This window comes from Taeniopygia guttata, chromosome 2, assembly GCF_048771995.1.
Source record: "Taeniopygia guttata chromosome 2, bTaeGut7.mat, whole genome shotgun sequence".
Classification (NCBI taxonomy): domain Eukaryota; kingdom Metazoa; phylum Chordata; class Aves; order Passeriformes; family Estrildidae; genus Taeniopygia; species Taeniopygia guttata.
In genome coordinates, this window is record NC_133026.1 from 25037335 (window position 1) to 25056086 (window position 18752).

General features: G+C 41.8%; 1 protein-coding gene across 9 annotated transcripts in view; it reads left to right on the forward strand.

The window, feature by feature from the left end:
* The window catches only part of DYNC1I1 (dynein cytoplasmic 1 intermediate chain 1), a 186048-nt gene that overhangs the window by 99868 nt on the left and 67428 nt on the right, over positions 1–18752 (forward strand). For all 9 annotated transcript variants that reach the window (XM_030264700.4, XM_072925546.1, XM_030264699.4 and 6 more), the window contains 4 exons: positions 2535–2624; positions 11452–11614; positions 12761–12860; positions 17408–17533. In XM_030264700.4, the coding sequence (XP_030120560.1) occupies positions 2535–2624; positions 11452–11614; positions 12761–12860; positions 17408–17533 (479 nt within the window). The remainder of the gene's footprint in view (positions 1–2534; positions 2625–11451; positions 11615–12760; positions 12861–17407; positions 17534–18752) is intronic.

Here is an 18752-nt window from a genome sequence, read left to right on the forward strand (position 1 = left end):
GGTGTACTTTTCAGGCAGTTTGCTGCCTGAAAATTGTCTCAAACCCTTCACCTTCTGAAACTTCCCTGCACAAGCTGGCAGATTAGAAATGGGTTAAAAATGGAAGCAGAAATCCATAATTAAACAGCTGGTTCCAAAAGTTGGTGCTTTAGGGAATGACAACCTTTAATGCAAGGCTCACAAAACTTTAGTAGCAGCTGGTTTTATTAGTACCTGCCATAATTCTGTCTGTGTGTACGTATCTGTACAGCGTTGTGATCCTATCTGTGTGTGCACGGCACTTGAGGTTACCAGAGTATTCACTCCCTGCTGTACCAGGCACTCACACTTCTCACCTCTTCTTTGAAACTGGGAGTGCCTCTCTCTTCCTATCTCCCCATCTCCCCTAGCACCACAGACCAATGGCAGAAGGATCTTTTTTTACCCCTCCTGTGGGTGTACAGCATGAGAGCTCTCCTCGCCAACTCTCTGCTGACTGTGTTGGATGTTTCAGTCAGTGGACAGAACAATGTATTTACCCTGCCAAACTGAAACGCCCTGGCTTGCTCTCTAAAAGTTCGTACTTAGTTCTTCTGTGTAGGGTACCTAGGGAAAAGTAGGCACCAAAGGGAGGCATTGTGAGTACCCTACCTTTTTATCAACCTCAAGTTCCATGATCTGACAAATCCCTGATAAAGGAGTGGCATTCATTAGTAGTGGCTTTTAATTCTGGAAATGCCTCTTTATCCATGCTGGATTCCTCCTCCCTTTCCAGCTTGGGAAACACATGGTTATCCCTCCTCCCTGGTGGATGGGGAGACGAGCTTTCCCTTTCTCCCCACTACAGTCACTAGCAGTAGGGTGAGTGATGGCAGATTTTATGCCAAGATTTCCTTGTTTCCCAGTAGGGAGAAGCATATCTGTCCATGCTGAGACACCTCCTTACAGCATGTGGCTAAGCCATGATCTCCAGCCAACATACTGCAGAATCACAGAGACAGAATATTCTGACTTGGACAGGACCCACAAAGATCGCTGAGTCCAACTCTTAAGTTAATGACCCATATGGCAGCTAGCAACATGTCCCCTCTGGGCTTCTGGGAGAAGTCCTAGGGTAGGCAATGTGGTGGGAATAGTGCGGTGCTTATTACGTTATTGAAAACAAAATACAGCTGCATGTTCCTGTTGGTTGAATGCAACCTGTCAGCACCAGCATCTCGCAAGAAGCCAGGACTGATTACAGCCAGCCTTCACAGCAGAAGGTGCCAGTAACCAACCAGCTGGAGAAGCATGATATGTTTTCCCCATTAACATGGAAGGTTAGAGCAGGAAGTGTGCCTGGAGAAACACCATGACACGAGGAGCTGTATGGTGACAGCAGGTTGCTCAGAAAGCCCCAGAGGAACTGCAGTGTTTTTCCTGGTGGCTGAATGCCCCAGGGCCAGGACAACATATGGTCTCTCATGCCATGCACCAATACACGGGACCAGTGATGCTTGATATGCCTTGGTGGTATGTCAAGCTCCAAAATAACTGCAAAATAATTCCTCCATAGCCCCTGAATTTACTCATCCTAATTATTAAATACTTTAAGGACCAGCTCTATTTTCATTCCTCACAGTTCACGAAATCTAGAAAACTGTGTGTCTTTATCCTCTCAAGAATGTGAGTGGGTTGGATGCCAGCCCTGGGCACAGGAAAAATGGATCACATTGCTGTAACAAGCTGGTAACAAGTAATGAGGGCTAGGTAGACTCTGAGCCATTTTGGTGCATCACTGTCTTTCAGCTCTGCTTGTATTATATTCTGGTCTGGACAATCAGAACCCTTGTAACTTCATAGAAACATCAAGGAATGAATGGTTTGCCCTCCTGAATAAAATGAGAACATGTGAGAGTGGCGAGAGAGGGGGAGGGAGAGATGCATTTGCATAGGTCAGGAAAGGTCATTAAAACATCTGGCAGTAGTAACTGACATGTGTCAAATTTTAGTGTTCATTAAATTTGTATTAATGCAAGAATGGTTCCTAAGCTCCAAATGCCACTTTTGGTTGCTATATTCCCCCAGTTGATGGTGATGACTTTTATGAACTGTGCCATTCTTGTTTCCTTGCTAGTGGCATCTGACCTGAGGTCAGTTTTCTGTTTAACCTATTCCTGTAGGTCAAAAGACAAATTAATCTGGTGAGAATTGAATTGGAAATGAGGTATCTGGATAGCAGGTGTCCCAGCTGTGGAATAGCTGCCAGGCTGAAACGTATTTGTATCTGTCCTCATGCCATCCAAGAAGTCATATCCGAGGTCAGGGAGATATTCAGTTGACATCTGAGATGGGAAGTTACAGGGAGCAGAATGGCAGGTGCCCTTGTGAGCAGATTATCTTGCAGTCAGGGGGGAAATGTCTGAGAATGTCACTCTGAGCATAAATGTACATGTTCCATCTATTGGGCACTTTGCTTTACCAGTTTATAATTGTAAAGAAGTCAGACAATTTCCAGGCCCCTTAAGGAGGAGAATCTCACAAATCTTTTTCTTCCTTTTTTTTTTTTTTTTTAGAGGATGAAGATGATGAAGAGATTGTGGAGCCAAAAACACAGGATGACTTAGAGACGGAAAATCAAGACCAGAAGCAGGAAGTGAAAGAAGGTACTTTAAAAAATGAAAAGGATGATGTTTGATGTTTAAAGGACGGGATTCTGCCAGTAGCTACTCTCATAAGTAGTTTCCACTATTGAGAACACTGAAATTGAAACAGTCACCAGTTTTATTGATTCAAAACCATATGAGTAGCATAAAAGCAGAAAATTGTATCCCAGAGACACAGCTGGTAGGCCTGAGAAGATTGTGAAAGGCATGAGGCATGAGCTGTTTAGAAGAATGTCCTACATGTCCTTATAATTTGAAAATGAAGTAGAGATTCTTGGATCCCATACTGGTACTAATTTGTCCTCTGGCTCAAATACCCTGCTTACGTGAAAGATTTAAAATGGGAATGCCAGGCATTCCAGCAGCTCTATAAAGTTTGTTGGTCTTCAGAGGTACTTGGAGCCCATAACTGTCTGTCTGCTTGAGAGGAGCAAACTTAAGCCTAGTGGTAGTCAGGAAACTACCAGCAGAAAATAATATTTCACTTGAAAAACTGTTTTCTGTCAAAATTGAAACTTTTTGTGGGAACTACCCCAAGGAACTTAAAAATCCCCCTCTGAAGCCAGATAGGTCCAACCCTTCTGTCCATTACTCTGTATTGAGGTGTTCTGTACCGTTATAAGAGACAAAAATTCAGGTTACTACTTTCTTCTGGTGCAAACAAGAGACATTTGCTTAAGTCATGCATGTCAGCACTGGATGTGGGAGATATGCTTGGTGTGTCTTTTCCTTTCCTTGGACCTGTCTTAGCTTTCAAATTAGAAGAAGGATGTGAATTTTGGTGCTCCTGATAGAAATTTACTAGGGTATTGGCTATTCTAGTGTGTCAATGCCTTCAGCAGTCAATGCTTACTCCTGTGTTGAGTAGGGGACAAGAACTGAAATAGCAGCAGCTGCAGGGTGGAAGGAAATGGGTTTATTTTCTAGCATTTCTTACTTTTGTGTTGCCAGGGCTGCTCAAAATTATATTTAAACTCTTGAAAGGTAGTTTACTTCTTAAGGTAGGGCCTAAGTTATTTCTTGCTATGGTGATCATTACCAGGATAATTCTGTGAGCTTGGTTTTTCCCAAGATAATCTCACTAGGAAAAAAATATGGAGCCGTTTTACATGGAAGCCCAGGAGATCTTCAACTGGGAATACATCAGCTGATGCTTATTTCTCATCTGGGGAGACTGGTATCTTTTCATCAGTATCCAAAATCATTAATCTGGTGCCCACATTTGCTATCCTCACCCACTGAAGTGAGTTGCAGTACCAGCTGTACCATTTTGATTATAAATTGATCTTTCTTCCCTCATTAGAGCATCACAGAAATCACCCATGCCATAAATCCTGTAGTGTTCATTGCTCGTTTAGGTCCTTGTGGAATCTTGGAGAGATAAAAGTCCTCCTGCTCTTCATCATTCTGCTTCTTCCACTGGCCCCAGCCACTGATGCCATGGGCAGAGGGGCCAGTGCAGACAGCAGGACCAGGAGTCAGGCAAGTCTGCAAAGGCAGGACTGAGGACATGAACAAGAAATGTGGCAACATAGAAAAACTTCATTTTTCATGAAAATTATTCTTCTTTTCAGAACTGTGAGGTCAACTTGCATATGGGCTTTTGCAGTCACTGGACCTGACACACTATCTCTTTTACTGATGGCAACAGAAAGCCATAAATACCTCTGCTACTGCACACTGTGCATAAGCACTGTCCTGGGTTGCTGAATGTCCCTGTAATATTCAACTTAAAGCTTATCCCACACCCATTTATTCCCACAGAAAAGTGATGCTAATGCTTATACACAGGAGAAAGCACAAACTCCTGCAAGAAGAGAAGAAGAAAAGAAAATCAAAATAGAACCCTGAACTGATTTATTTTACTTTTTTAATGGGCTTTCAAGTTAGCCTTTTACGAACTTTGCTCACCAGCCACCACTGCCAACATCTTTTATTTCTTTGCTGTGCTTTAGTCAGAGGGCAGTGCTCCCCTTCCCTGCCTAGCAGACCCCCAGGAGCAATAGATCATCTGCGCTGCTTTAGCACTGGTCTCAGGCACACAAACTGCAGGCTGTTTCAGCAGAACTGACTTTGTGAGGTGCTAACATCTGACTAGGTTCAAGGAAGAAGAAAACATGCTCATTGCCTGATAGAAAATGAACTTGACCTGTACTATGTGTTGTGATAGATAAAATAATGGTGTGCTGCTGACAGGCATTAAATGCTGTGAATCAAATGAAGCCATCGTCCCCAAACTGACAAGGAACGGAGGCCCATTTTTTAGCGTTTGGTGTCATTCTCTCCCGGTTGGCTTTAGTCCTTTTGCCTACGAAATCCCATTTTCCTCTCTGTTGTAATCACCCTTCTCATGTTCTGAGCAACATTCAGAGTTTGAAGCCATCGTTTGTGTTTCATGGAAGTGATTAAAACCATGTTACAAGTCAAACAGGAGTTTAGAAGAACATTTCCTGTCGGTGCTGCACTCTGTGTGCCTACTCAGAATTAATAGCTTTTCTGCAAATTAGCACATAATGGGTTAAAAGCATGTTTATGTTGGCATTAAGTACTCTGGCTTCTTTTTCTCTGCAAGGCAAGACAATATTTTGCAAACTTTTTAAAGAATCTCTAATAGACATTATAGTGGCGCCATTCACACTGCTATATAGTAGTTAAGGCTGTGTCAGCACTTCCATTATGAATCCTGTTTTTCAGGGATTTATAACCCAGCCGTAAAAATTTGCTCTGGGCTGAAATTTGGTTTCAGCTCAGGGAGCACATTTTTTAACAGATTAAAAAAATCAGCATGGCCTTTTTTGAGTTATAGGAGTGTTAAGAAAAAATCCATGGGAGAGAGAAGTGCAGGAAGAGAAAGGCAGACCATTTTTTCATTAATATAACTCAAAAATTGGTCAGGATAAAAAATAAAGTTTGGATGAAGTCTGTTCAATCTCCCTTTCTGCAAGGCAGCAGGACAAGAGTGCTCTATTTTTATAATGGTATTTTAAGAGGAAACGGGATTTTTTTCTATGTGGTTTATAGGTAGTTCCATTTAATTATTCAGACATTTACTGCATACTTAATTTCCTCATCTTCCCCCCACACACCCCAGAGTTCCTCTATGGGGTTTGGTGGGATTATTCAGCAGCCAGGGGTGTTTGAAGGGTATGGCCATGGTCCTGGACATGTCCCAGCATCACTGTAAGGCCCTCAGTGCACCTGCATTGGGGCAGCCTGTCTGGCATGGCACCTCTTGCAGAACCTCACTGCCACGGAGGTGTGAAGGGCAGAAGAACAGCTTGAGCCCCAAGAAGTGGAGTGGGAGATGAAGAACTGACTTGTTGAGCACTTGAAGTGTATGAAACCTTGGGACCACCTTGTGTTCCTTCTGTGGGGCTGTCTGTTGCCACCCATGTCTCAGGTGCATGTTCTCCCCATTGTTTTTGGAAGAAGCGAATGTGGGATACCTGACGGTGAACTGGGCTGGGCTCTGCCTGTTCCCAGCCTCTCCTGACCACATAAGCAAGAGACTGGTCCAAACTGTGGCATCAAGTGGGATGGGGTTTTCCACCACCAGAGAGCTCTGGAGCTCCACCTAAGGCTCCTCTTTGTGTCAGTAGAAAGCACAAGAACGATGGGACGGGCTAGGTCTTGAAAGTGGGCCTCAACCTGCATTTATGTGAAGCCATGGGCATATCCACAGAAACTTGCACAAAAGACTGTGATGAGAAAGGATCTGCAAAGCTGGGATCTGCAGTTCCAAAGACCTGCTGTGCCCTGCTCTTGCCCTGGCTCTGTGCATGGGGCTCAGGTGTCCACAGAGCAGGCTGGGCTGGTGGGGATGGTTTCGCTCTCAACAGCTCAGGCATCCGTGTTGGAAAAGCAAGACAGGTTGTGGTGAGGTTTGTCATGGCCAGAAATGCCACACTTTCACTGCCACCAACACCACAGTGAGCTCAGGTGTGCCGACCCATCCTTACAGACAGCTCAGGCATGCTCAGGGATGGTGTCCAGCATGGCCCCTGGAGAAACACAGGCGGTGGGAACAGCCCTGCCTGGCACTGTATCAAATTTAAGGCTCTGCAACTTGCTACTCCAGAATTTAAAAATCCCTAAATAAAGCTTGAATTCTTCCTTTTTATGTTTAGTGGTTATGCCATGAAGGGGCTTGCCAGCACAACAAAGACATGACATATATCAAAACATGGTATGGGACACAGCAAAGCAGGATATGGCATTTGTCAAGACTGACATGAAAGTGCAAAGCACAAGAAAAACAGGAGGATCATGAGGTATCAGCAGGCAAGGACTGAAAGCTGCTCAGAGCTCCTTAGCACCTTGCAGTTCTCACCCTGTGCCTTTCAGCCATCCTCCTTCGTCAGCACATCTAAAGTTTACATGGATTTAAACAGATGCTGAAAGAAATAATACAGCTCTTAAAGGGGTTTTAATAATCTCCTTCTGTCTCTCATTATATCTCTGGGTTGATAACAAGGCTGCTTCCTGCTTTACTGTTTTTATTAGTTTGCCCTTTCTTTCATTCACTTACTCCTTTTGGTCCTTTTCTTTTGGTTTGGTTTTGTTGGTTTTTTGTTGGTTTTTTTTTTTCCCTTTAATGGACTTAATTTTCATTTCTCTTGTCAGGTTGTTAGAATTTCTGAGATTCCAGGAGAATCTTTGTTATATTCATTTAAATGTGGGATGGGTTTTTTCATTTTGTTTTATTTCTTTATGCTTTTTAACTCCCTTGAGAGAAGATTCAAATTCTGATACTTGAATATTTCTGGATTTGTTCCTGCACTGTTATCCCAACTATTTATGTTGTATTTACTACAAACATGCTTCTCCTGAATAAGAACAAGTCTGCAGCAATTTTATCTTCGTTCCTAAAGATTCAAGATGTTCTAACATAAGTTTTTGTTTCTTTCTGTTTTGTCCAAAGAAATTTATGGACAAAGAACCTGGTGTGAAATATGGTATTTCTGCAGATTATGTTAAATCACATGAAATTATAAAATGTTCTTACTTTTGTAAGTAAGTCTTGGGTAAATTGGTTGTTTTCACATCATGTTCAACTGTTGTTTCATATTCTAAACCTTCCTGTTCAAGCACAAGTATATAATATCTTTCATTACAGATACACCTCACAATTTCTTTCCCTGTGGTGCCCTCTGTGCATATATTACTCTGTCCAACAATTTAATTTTAAATGTCAATTCCATTTTGTTTTGTACAGTATTAAACATTAGCATGAACACAGGGCTTCTTTGGTCCATGTTGTTGCCATCCCAGACCCTTTGCAGAACATGCTGCTGGTGGCTGCGGGCTCCCAGCGATGTCTCCATCGGTGGGTGCGTGGGATCCCCGGTGGTCCTGGCAGGCAGGACTTGGTGGCTGCACCACAGCTCCTCCTGCCATGAGCTGTGCAGGGCCACCGATGGGTTCAGCTCCTTCAGGTGGGATCAGAGCACAGACACAGCAGCTCATGAGGAAGCTATGGTGTCAAAACAAAAGCTAAGTATGGAGCTTTCTTTGCAGGAGCTTTCATGGAACTCCAGGCAATAAGCACGTAACTTTCAGCAGTGGTAAACTACACACTGCACTGGGCTTTGTTCAGCACAGAAGGTTAGATGTGGTTGGTTTGGGTTTTATGCCAGGGAGAGCAGATACTTGAAGACAAACGCTGTATTCTTACAGGGACTTTCTGGAGATATTGTCACATCATATAGGTCTCTGTGACAAACATAACAAAACAGACTTTGATCAGCTACTTATGTTTCTCAGTTTTCCTTGAAGAGAGCCTGTGTTTCTTGAAAGCTGAGATCAAAGTCACTGTAAGCTCCCAGATCGGAAGAAAAATTGCAGAAAATTACATAGGTTCTTTTTATTTTATTTGAGGTAATGGACAGACAGGGAGAAGGAACAAGGAGAAATCCAAATGTCTCTGAAAGATAAATGGATAGAAAACCTCCATATTTGAAAGAACAAACCTGTCTGGGATTTTTTGCTTATACTTCATGTATTTACAGTAGTTATAGCAATGTTTTACACTGGAAAAAGTAATGATAACATTCATGTAACAAGAGATTGCCTCAAATAAAACTTCAGAGGCAGCCGAATGAAAGTAGAAAATAAGGCTAAAATATGAAGCTTAATATTGCCAGGGGGCATCTGGTGTGTCAGTCAGATGAATGAGGTAAGCTGATTTATGCCCTAAAAACTTTAGCCAAGGTGTTCCTGATGGTTTAATAGACTGCTGGCCTCCCACAGATCATTGCTAACTGCAAGGGAGATTTTGCTGAGGAAGAACTACAGTCATGTGTTTCTCCACTGCTTGTGAGCACTTCACAGCTCCCAAGTTGTTTATTTTGTTTATTTTTTGCCTTTTACCTTTCTATTGATTCTGGATTGTATTTTCTTTGCAGTTATAATCAGCAAATGGCCGAGTAATAAATTTATATTTCCAAGCTGTAGAGAGGATTTGATTTAGCAAATAATTTTTACCATTTGCAGCAGTTTAACATGAGTTTTCCAGTTGCCTTTGCAGTTATTTCCCCCTTTTTATGCCATTTTGCTGCATTGTCATGCTTGTTTTCTTTGATTCTCGAAAAGCAATGCTTTAGTGGTGACGATGGGATATTGCCTCATTACAGGCTTCCTTGCCAGATGAGTTCCCTCAGTGCCAATTACTGTTCAGCAGTGGATGCTGCAATAGATCGAGCTGTACTTCTTGCTAGTGTTTCTTTTTCTTTCACATGCATTGCTTCTGTGTAAAGCACTTAGGGGCAAATTGTGCTCCTGCCTTGGTAATTGTCGCTCTGCTACTCAGAGGAACCATGTGAGGGGATGCAGATATTCTCTGGATGTGTGGAGCTCCACAGGAACCACTAACCTGCTGGTAGGAGACATAGGACCAAGGCCATAGGAGATCATCACAGGCTAAAGTTTGTAACTTTTTAGCTGCTCTGTCTCCTGAGGGCCAAATTGCTCCTCCACCTTTTGCATTTCTCCTGCCCTCTCTTTCTAGCTCAGGTGTAGTGCAGAGATTTTGTCTTTCAGAGCGAACGCTTTGACCACTTGAGGCAAACTTTGACGCAAAACGTGGTGATAGCAGCCTCTCCCAACCACAGCAACTCTGAGAGCAGGAGTGCTGAAAACAGGGGAGCTGAGTACTGCAGGAGTGATGACCATGTCACTCCTCCTGCCTGCTGCTGTGCCCTTCTATCTGTTCCTGTCCCAGGGGCTGGTGGTGGCATCGTGCTCCATCCAGCTGGGCATTGGAGCACATGAATCCAGTGGAGCACAGGAAAATCAGATGGAGAGCAAGGGCCACATCTGCCTGATCACTGAAAGAAGTTGTGTGGCAAGGCAGAAACTAGAAAATCATTTTGAGCTGTAGCTTGAAGCTGTGTCACTCATTGTTTAATTAAACATTGAGATATGTATGACAGGGCTGGGAGTTAAACTTTGCTGTATGGTGGGTGTTCTCTGAATTCCCTTTTTTGGCTTCCAGTGTTTTAACTCAATATGGGCTATGGTGACTGCAAGGTCATTTTCACAGATAAACACCTCAAATCTGTAGTCTAAAGTTAAATGCAAGACACCTTTGATCTCCTGTTAAACTCTTACATAGGAATCTCTATAGTTTTGCAGTAAATCTGTTTATGATATGTTGTTTGTATTCCTAATTAATAAACTTGGAGCAAAATTCTCTGTCAACAAAACTTTTTATGCTGGGAATTTAGGCTAGGTTTATTTGGGGTAACTGCAAAGATACTAACGTCACATCTTGAAATACAAGTAATTCTGAAATAGAACCATAATGATGAGTCAAGAGCACATGTGGGCAAATATATAATCAATATACAATATTGCCAGAATATCAATATGACCCTGATGGTGCAATTAAGAACAGAATTTTTCACTGTAGTAACAGCAGCATCCCAACTTTGATTCCCTCTGATGGTCATATTTGAGTTGGAATTTACCAACAGGTCATTAAACTGATGGAGATGTTGCATTGGTGCATCCTTTAAAGACAGTGTTTTTCAAATGAAGGGCCAACTGGAAATGTTGGACGTAAAGGTTTAGCAACTCTGTGTACATGCAAAGAAGCAACTTCATCTTCAGGGAGACATGCAATTCTTACTGCTGCCCAAGACAGCCCCTATCCTTCCCAGGGCAGCTTTGCCCGTGGTTCGGTGACATTTGTTGCTCTGGGTCTTAGGATTCCTCTGCAGGGGATAACACTGCCTTAAAGAAACTGCTGTTTGGCTGATTGCTTTTAATTTTGCTGCCTCAGAGAATATCTTTGGTTATTCACTTCTTTACTTCACAAAAGCTCTGAAGCAAAGACAGAATTTATCAGTGACACCAAGTAGAAATTGGAAGAATTGAAGGGAGAGATTATATGAGACCTTTTAGTATTAAGAACTGTAGTATAAGTAAAGAAGATTATTTTATCTTCAGCTCCTCTGACAGGTCCTCTGTTACATAAGTGTTCTGCTTTTTCCAGTTAGGTATTGCCTAAATGTCAGTCACGGCCATTTCCTGAAATAGGAACACTGAGTTTATTTAATTTGGGGGGTTTAAGTATTTTCCATTTCAGAATAATAAATACATAAGATACAGGATCTCTTCTATGTAAAGGCTGCATTCTGGTAATATACAGGAGTATGTTTAGACATATTAAAAACTTCTTAGTCGTGATTTTAAGAGTAAAGCTTTGATTTTTCTCCTGACATGGCTACAGCAAGCTTTCATGTTCAAAAAAACCCACTGAAGATGTTGATTCATTGGGAAAGGGGTGAAATGTCATACTCCTAACTACATCTTTTCATTTTTCAAGCTCCTCCTAGAGAACTGACAGAAGAAGAAAAGCAACAAGTTCTTCATTCAGAAGAATTCCTGATATTTTTTGACCGCACAATACGTGTAATTGAGCGAGCTTTGGCTGAAGATTCTGACATCTTCTTTGACTATAGTGGCAGAGATGTAGAAGAGAAAGACGGGTCAGTTTGTGAGGTTTTTTTTTTGCTTCTGCAAAATAAGTTATATAAAGATAATTCCAATAACAAGAAGCCTTAATTTTAAACAACATTTAACATTTTTATTGTTAAGAAAAGCTTAAAATATCTCCATGAAGGCCTGAGTCACTGTGTCATCTGAAATGATATTTTAAAATAGCTTTGTCCTTTATTGATCTGGGTTAGGCAGATTTTTAAATTTGATGTATTGTTCAGCTGGTTTAATTTTTTTTGTTCCATTTTTGGGATAAAATTTAAATTTCTGGAAAAATAATTGAAAGAGATAGACGTGTGTACATGTAAATTTGTACATTCCAGCAGTGTATGTGTGTGTGCTTATGATATTTTCACAAATTCAAGCTAGTGTTGTTTATATTCTACTATTGCCTCAGGTCTGTAATGGATCCCACTAAACCATGCATTGTGGGGATGAAAATGATCTCCCAAAGCGTTTGCAATCTTAACAGCTAAGACGAGAAGTGACAAGTTTTGTTTTCAGCAATTGATATGGGAGCCAAGCAGTAAAACTTGTTAGTTGGAGAGGAAATGTTTAGGTTGCAACAGCTATGTATCTGTTGAAGCTTCATGGCAAATCAGTAGCTGTATTGCATGGAAGTTACTGGAGGTTAACCCAGAACAGCATCCCCATGGACCAGCTAAGTGCATCAGTGTGGTAGTGTTGGGCCAACACTGAGCTTCAGCCTTACAGTGTCACACAGCATCTGCTGTCTCCATCTCTGGGAGAAGGTGCTGTACCTTTAACATTTTAGGAGTCAAAAGTAAGAGAGGTTTGGTTATAGCTTGGAGGTGAAGGTTCGGAAGAGTGGGAGCTGAATGCCAGGGCCAGGTTCATCCTGGGAGACAAAGAGGGCAGAGATGGCCCAGGGTGACCCAGAAGAGTCAGGCAGGCAGTGAGAAATTAAAAAATGTGGTTTTGTGAAACCGACCTAAAATTTGTTCCTTGTTGCACTATTTTCAGCCAGACAGTCAGTGAGAGCAATTAAATCAAGGTGGCAGACTTCTCCAGGCTGAGCAGAGATCTGAGATGTAGTCAAAAAACTTTTGCACTGTGTTTCACAGCATTTGAACCCTGGTACTTGAAAATCTGTCACTTTGTTTGAATTCACACAGAGATGTGCAAGCAGGAGCCAACCTTTCCTTTAACCGGCAATTTTATGATGAGCACTGGTCCAAGCATCGTGTCGTCACCTGCATGGATTGGTCTCTTCAGGTAAGATGTGGCATTGGGAGATATGTTTCCATATCACTTCCACTTCTCCCTATAAAACTTATGGGCAGCCTCTGTTTGCTCTTCTTTATGCAGAGCAGGATGTTATTTTTGAGATAACAGCTGGGCCCTGTGTGAGTGAAAGCACTTTTCACTGCAAAGAGTGGAGAATGATAATGAAGCTGTCATTTTTTTTTTGTATATGTTACTTGGTCTTCAAAATCAGGATGTTTTATTAAAACCCTAGGTTAACAAACCTACCAAGATTAAGTCTTTACTTTTCCTCTCCCTTTCACTACTTCAGCCAAAAATATAAATTTTTTTAGGACAAAAGGCTTAAAATTAAACTAACTAAAATTAATTTGCTAAATATACATAGTAGTACATAAGACTTTTACAAAATGTTGAGAAAAATTAATTTTTCTAATATACTAAAACTTAAAATGTGAAAGTATCTGAACAATTTGAAATGATTGAAAAGAGGTCTTTCAAAAACTGCTGGGTCCTCTAGTGATGGAAGAGGAGGCTGCAGCTGCTCTGGGTCATGCTAAGGCAGCATGCCTGGGACCTATCCAGTTTTCTCTGCACTGCAAAGCATTGTCATTGGAAAATAAAAGTGATGATAGACCTGCTTAAGCTCTCCAAAACCAATGCAATCACATCAGCAAAGTACAGAAACCAGTTTAATTAGTTACTCTGTTGGAAAGCTGGGATTATCAGACATCATCACAGGTCCTGTTAAATGAATTTGGTTTCAGTTTTACTCCAGCCCCCCTTGGCCTGTTTCATCATTGATAGCCTGTTCCTAGTTTCTGGCCTGGAGCAAAGCATCTGTTTTCCCTGGGGAGAGAACCAAGGAGACTGTTCTCCTAAATCCACCACACAAATGTAACAAAACTGCTCCAAGAGGACATTGAACTCAAAAATGCAAGCACAAGCCAGTCTGGCTACTTGGCCCCAAACCCAGCCTCAGGCATGCCACAGGATAAGAAGCATGGGGACTTTCAATCCATGCTCCTCTCTTTCCCCTTGAAAAGGCTGCAGAGCTGCTTCCATCCCTCTGGGTACTTCCCAGGCAAGGTGGCAGCTTTTCAAGAGTCAGAGGACCTGGAGGCTGCAGAGCGTGGAAGGGAAGAGTCAGGGGTCCCAATGAGCATAGCTGCTAGGCTGAGGAGATCTGGGTGGTGCACAAAAGCCAGTTGCAGAGAGGCTTCTTGTAATAGCCAGCTTGCACTCCATGTGTGAAATGAAGGATTTATACCTTTGCTTTCATACAAAATATCAGCCTAGCAACAGGTATGCACTATTGTGATGTGGGTGGCCTTTAAGCACATATGGATTTCCACAAAAATCAAATATAAGCCTGAGGAAACACTTATCTTAGGTTGTTCACTTGTTCAGGGGCTGGAAATTACATGGAATTCTTATCTGATATTTTCCTAACAGGCAGCTCTTACTGTATTCCCAGAGCAGCAAGAAAAAAAGCCGCCTCAGAAGAGCACTGCCAAATGTAATTGTTCAGCCCCTGGGGCTTGAAGGCATGTTCTGCTTCCCACCTCTTTGTTCCAGGGTGGCCCCTCCTGCTTTCCTCTTTGTTAACTCCTCATGCTCAGCTCCCTGGCACCCCAGCAGGGGTTTCTCTATGTGGGGGGCTCCTGCATGCTGCCCTACAGTAGCTTGGGAGAATGGAGTTGCCTCCTCTCCTTTCTGCTTTGAGTTGTATCCATGAGACAAGAACAGGAGCCAGACAGAGGTATTTCACCTAACCACTAGCTGTGCTGCTCACACATGCTCCAGGACATGACAGTGTCCACTGTGCCAAAGAATAACTTGAATAATCATGGAAGCTGCAGAACACATTGCTCAATTTTCTGCGATAAAACTGCTGCTGCGAAACAGCCTGGAGGCAAATAGAAGCTTAATCAAACAAAGGACATTGATGCATTGATTAAACAAGTTACTCTGTTCCCAGTCACATGTAGAATACAGTCTCAAACATGTGGAATCATTCATACTGTTCAAGTTAACCCTCTAGCCCCTTGATTCTTTCACAGAGCAACAGGAAAATGGCTTAGCTGCTTAAGGATCTTAGGGAAAGGCCCATCAGACTGAGAGTAAACATAAAGAATGTGCACTTTCCTCTGTCCATAGGAGCTGACTTAGATCACCTAAAACCAAGAAAACCATGGTCTTAGGGATAGTGATGTGTCTTTCTTGACCCTCAGGCAGCAGCCTTGAAGGAGGCTTTGCACAGCACCATTTCTATGTTGTTCTCATTTGCAGGACATCTGGGCACCCAGTAAGGACTGAAACTGTGTAAATGGAAGTAGATTGAGTGGGGCATTGGAGTGTGCAGTGCCAGAGAGGATTTAGGGTACTGCACTTAGCTCTGTTTTTTTAAGAGTCAAAAAGCCTCATAATGGTGTTACCCAGCTAGGTATGACCCCAGCATCTGCATAAACTTTAAACTATGTTTCCAGTCGAATACATAAACTGATTTCAAAACCAACCAATAGACCAGCAAGATTTGAGTTGGTGTCTGTTTATGGCCAGACGTGCTGCGAACCGTGCCCGCTAAACTTCCCAGGAGTATGAACCAGCCCCAAAGTTCTTCAAAATTGGTACTTTGGACCTGGTCACACACCCTAGCTGGTTGTGGTCACGCTGGCAGGAGGGCTTGTTGCTTCTGTCTGCCCACGTGTCTGCCCCTTCATGACTGCAGGCTCAGCCACTCGTGTCAATGGTCCACAACCTGTTCAGCCAAAATTGATGCCCCATCAAGAGCCTGCTGCACACTCTGTTTACCATGGGCCAGCGTGGGATGAAAAGGTTCAAAGGAGAAGCTGAGCTTGCTGTTCAGAAGTGGTTGTAAGCTCTGCTGCAGGAGAGAGAGAGGAGAGGGGTGAGATGAATGAGAGCAGTTGAGGGCAGGGCTGGCACAACTGTGTCCAGAGAGGTGGCATCTCAGGTGTGGGATTAATTCACCCTCAAGTTCCCCTCAGGTCTTGATGAGGGAGAAGATATGGTTGATCTACTGCTGCCTCTAAATTCCACACAACTGAATTGGGTGCTAAACCGTTCTTACAAGCTGTGCCAGCAGCAAGGGTCTTGAGGGATATAAGTACAATCTAGTCAGAGTTTCCTTAAAACGGGAAAGGGGTGGGCTGTGGTGTCCATGTGTCATTGCTGATTCTTCCACACATGGGTCCAGGCTCGTTCAGGGTGATAAGCTTGAACAGAAAAATCATCATCTCTGTGATCCATTATCCATGGAAGTGTACAGAATGTGGGAAGCAACAGCTGCTGGTGGCAGAAGGTACAGCTGTGTGCATTATTTCTTCCAAATGGATTTTGAGAGCAGAGAGGTTCAGACCCCAATAATAATGATATAAACGGTGGTGGTTTGGGGTTTTATTAATTGTTAAAGTGCCTTTGGACCAAATTCACAACTCCCAAATGAGTTTCTTTGTCCTGGTTCCTTTGAATCTACCAGTTACACTGTTCTCCTGTAAAGTGGTGGACGGTTTGGCAGGAATTTACCTGGGAAAGACAAAAAGTGACAATAATTTACAGATATTGGGAAATTTTGAGGGAAAGCATTTGTAATTTACAAGAAGTGAGTGTAGGTCTTGCACAACTTGAGCTGCTGACTTTTTGGTCTGCAGAGGCCACATGCTTTTCTCTGGACATACCATAATCTCCACTGCCTTATCCCTTTAAGAAGGCAAATACTTAGAGGGAAGGACAAAGGTTATCAGATGTGCCTAGTGTCAAACATTTGAGAGTGGACAACTGGGAGTTACTATGTAGACAGAAAGTAATTGATGTTTTGTGGATAAATGGTAACTTCTTACTGTGTTTTAAAATTATGCAAGATCATCAAGACAGTGTGTAATTCTGATTTTTCATGTATGATATTATGTATATATAGGTATGTATAGATAAACAAAGCAAATAAATATGGTGTTGCATATCTACTTCTATACAACAGTGGATAATCCATATACAAAAAAGTGTGGCTCTGATTTTAGAGTGCTTACTGCATCAATCATACTGAGTCAGTGGAATTCAAGGTCACCCTGTGCTTTACAAGATGACCTCAGCATCTTGCAAAATTGAGCTTCTGTGAAGAAAATGTTTTGTTTGCCATTTGAATCATCAAGAAGAGCATTCAAGTTGATTCTGTGCATAAGAGAATAAGAGTGCACAATGAAATAAGAAAGAATAATTTTCAGGGATGCTGGAAAAAAAATTGTGAATTTCAGAGTAAAAGCAAGTCAACCCTATGGTCATAGTGTTTTATTATCAAAATCAATTAAGACAGCAGTTTGCCCCTGAAGGGATGTTGAGCAAATACATTAAAATTATTCAAGCTTTCAAATTTTTCCTCTTCCTTCCTTTTCATTCCCTTTACAAATACTTTGCCAGTTGTCTTTTCTTAAGAATTACCTGCAGAAAATAACATTGCCTTTGTGATATTTTAGAATATGATTTTGTGTAGGTTTTTCATTATCCCTGTTATTTTATTTGCATTTTCTTTTCTCCTCTAGTACCCTGAATTGATGGTTGCATCTTATAACAATAATGAAGATGCTCCACATGAGCCTGATGGGGTAGCCTTGGTGTGGAACATGAAGTTCAAGAAAACCACACCAGAATACGTGTTCCATTGTCAGGTAAGGCTGAGGAAACCATTGCTTTTATGCTTTAGACAAAACAATTTACTACATGGTGCATCTCCTCATTGTTGCCATGAAAAGGTTAAGGTTAAAAATAGGCATATTTAGTAAAAGTACAAGTGACAGTCCAGTGTTTTTAGAAGGCAACCAGCCTTCTCAAACAAAAGTCTGTCAGGGCTGCATGTCATTCTTTGTCTATTTAAAACAGTCCCTAGGAGATTTAGTTCATAAATCCCTCACACTTATGAAGTAACTGTGGTGTACCACTTCCTCATCCAGGCAGTAACACATGCTTTCCCACCCACATTAACTTCCTCGCATCCTCTGCACTCAAGCTGCCTACCCTTGCCTTGGTTCTGCTCAATATCATGTTTTGCCTTTAAAATTGAATAGTAAACTTTGTATTTTTGGACATGTGTGTGACTTCCAGCTTAATCAAAATGGTCTTGATTTCAAGAACTACTCCACCAATTCCTTTAGGTCAGTCAGTTTGACTGTCCTTTAAGTCAGCAAAATAGCGCTTCACTCAGTGCTACTTTACAATTATGCTGCCTTAGAAGTTTATGGACAATTCAAAATATGTTAAGTGTTTTATTTCTGTATGTCTGTTTACTCCTCTTTTGCCACTGCTTTTATGTGTGAAATGGCACAGCCTCGTATTGACAGAAGTGTTCAGCTCACTGCCTCAATCTCCATCACACTGTCCAAACTGTGGAACAGGGCTTGGGCCAAATTTCAAACCTCTTCATTAATATCCTTCTGCAGTAATTAAATACAGGACAGTGGTATTCAAAAAGCCATATGGAAAAGTTTCAGCAAGTAAAACTTAACAATCAGAGATTAGTAAAATGCAGATAATTCTGTGGTAAAAATTGCTTCTATTGGAAGGATATGTATTACCTGGCTAATTGTGTAAGCTAAGTGTCATTTTACATTTGAGGACCAAACATCTTTTTGAACTAAGTTTATGTTTGGACTTGGGCACATTATCAGATGTAACATAGTGGGAGGGAGTTGCTGGAATTGAAGTTGCTGCTTCAACCTGATTAAGTAACCTTTAATTCTGGGCATATTTTTCTAATTTGCAATACTGAAAAACAACTTCACAAGGAGTTTAGGCCTGCAAATATGCCATACAGATTTATATACATAAATATGTGTGTGTGTGTGTGTGTGTGTGTGTGTGTGTGTGTGTGTGTGTGTGTGTGTATTACCT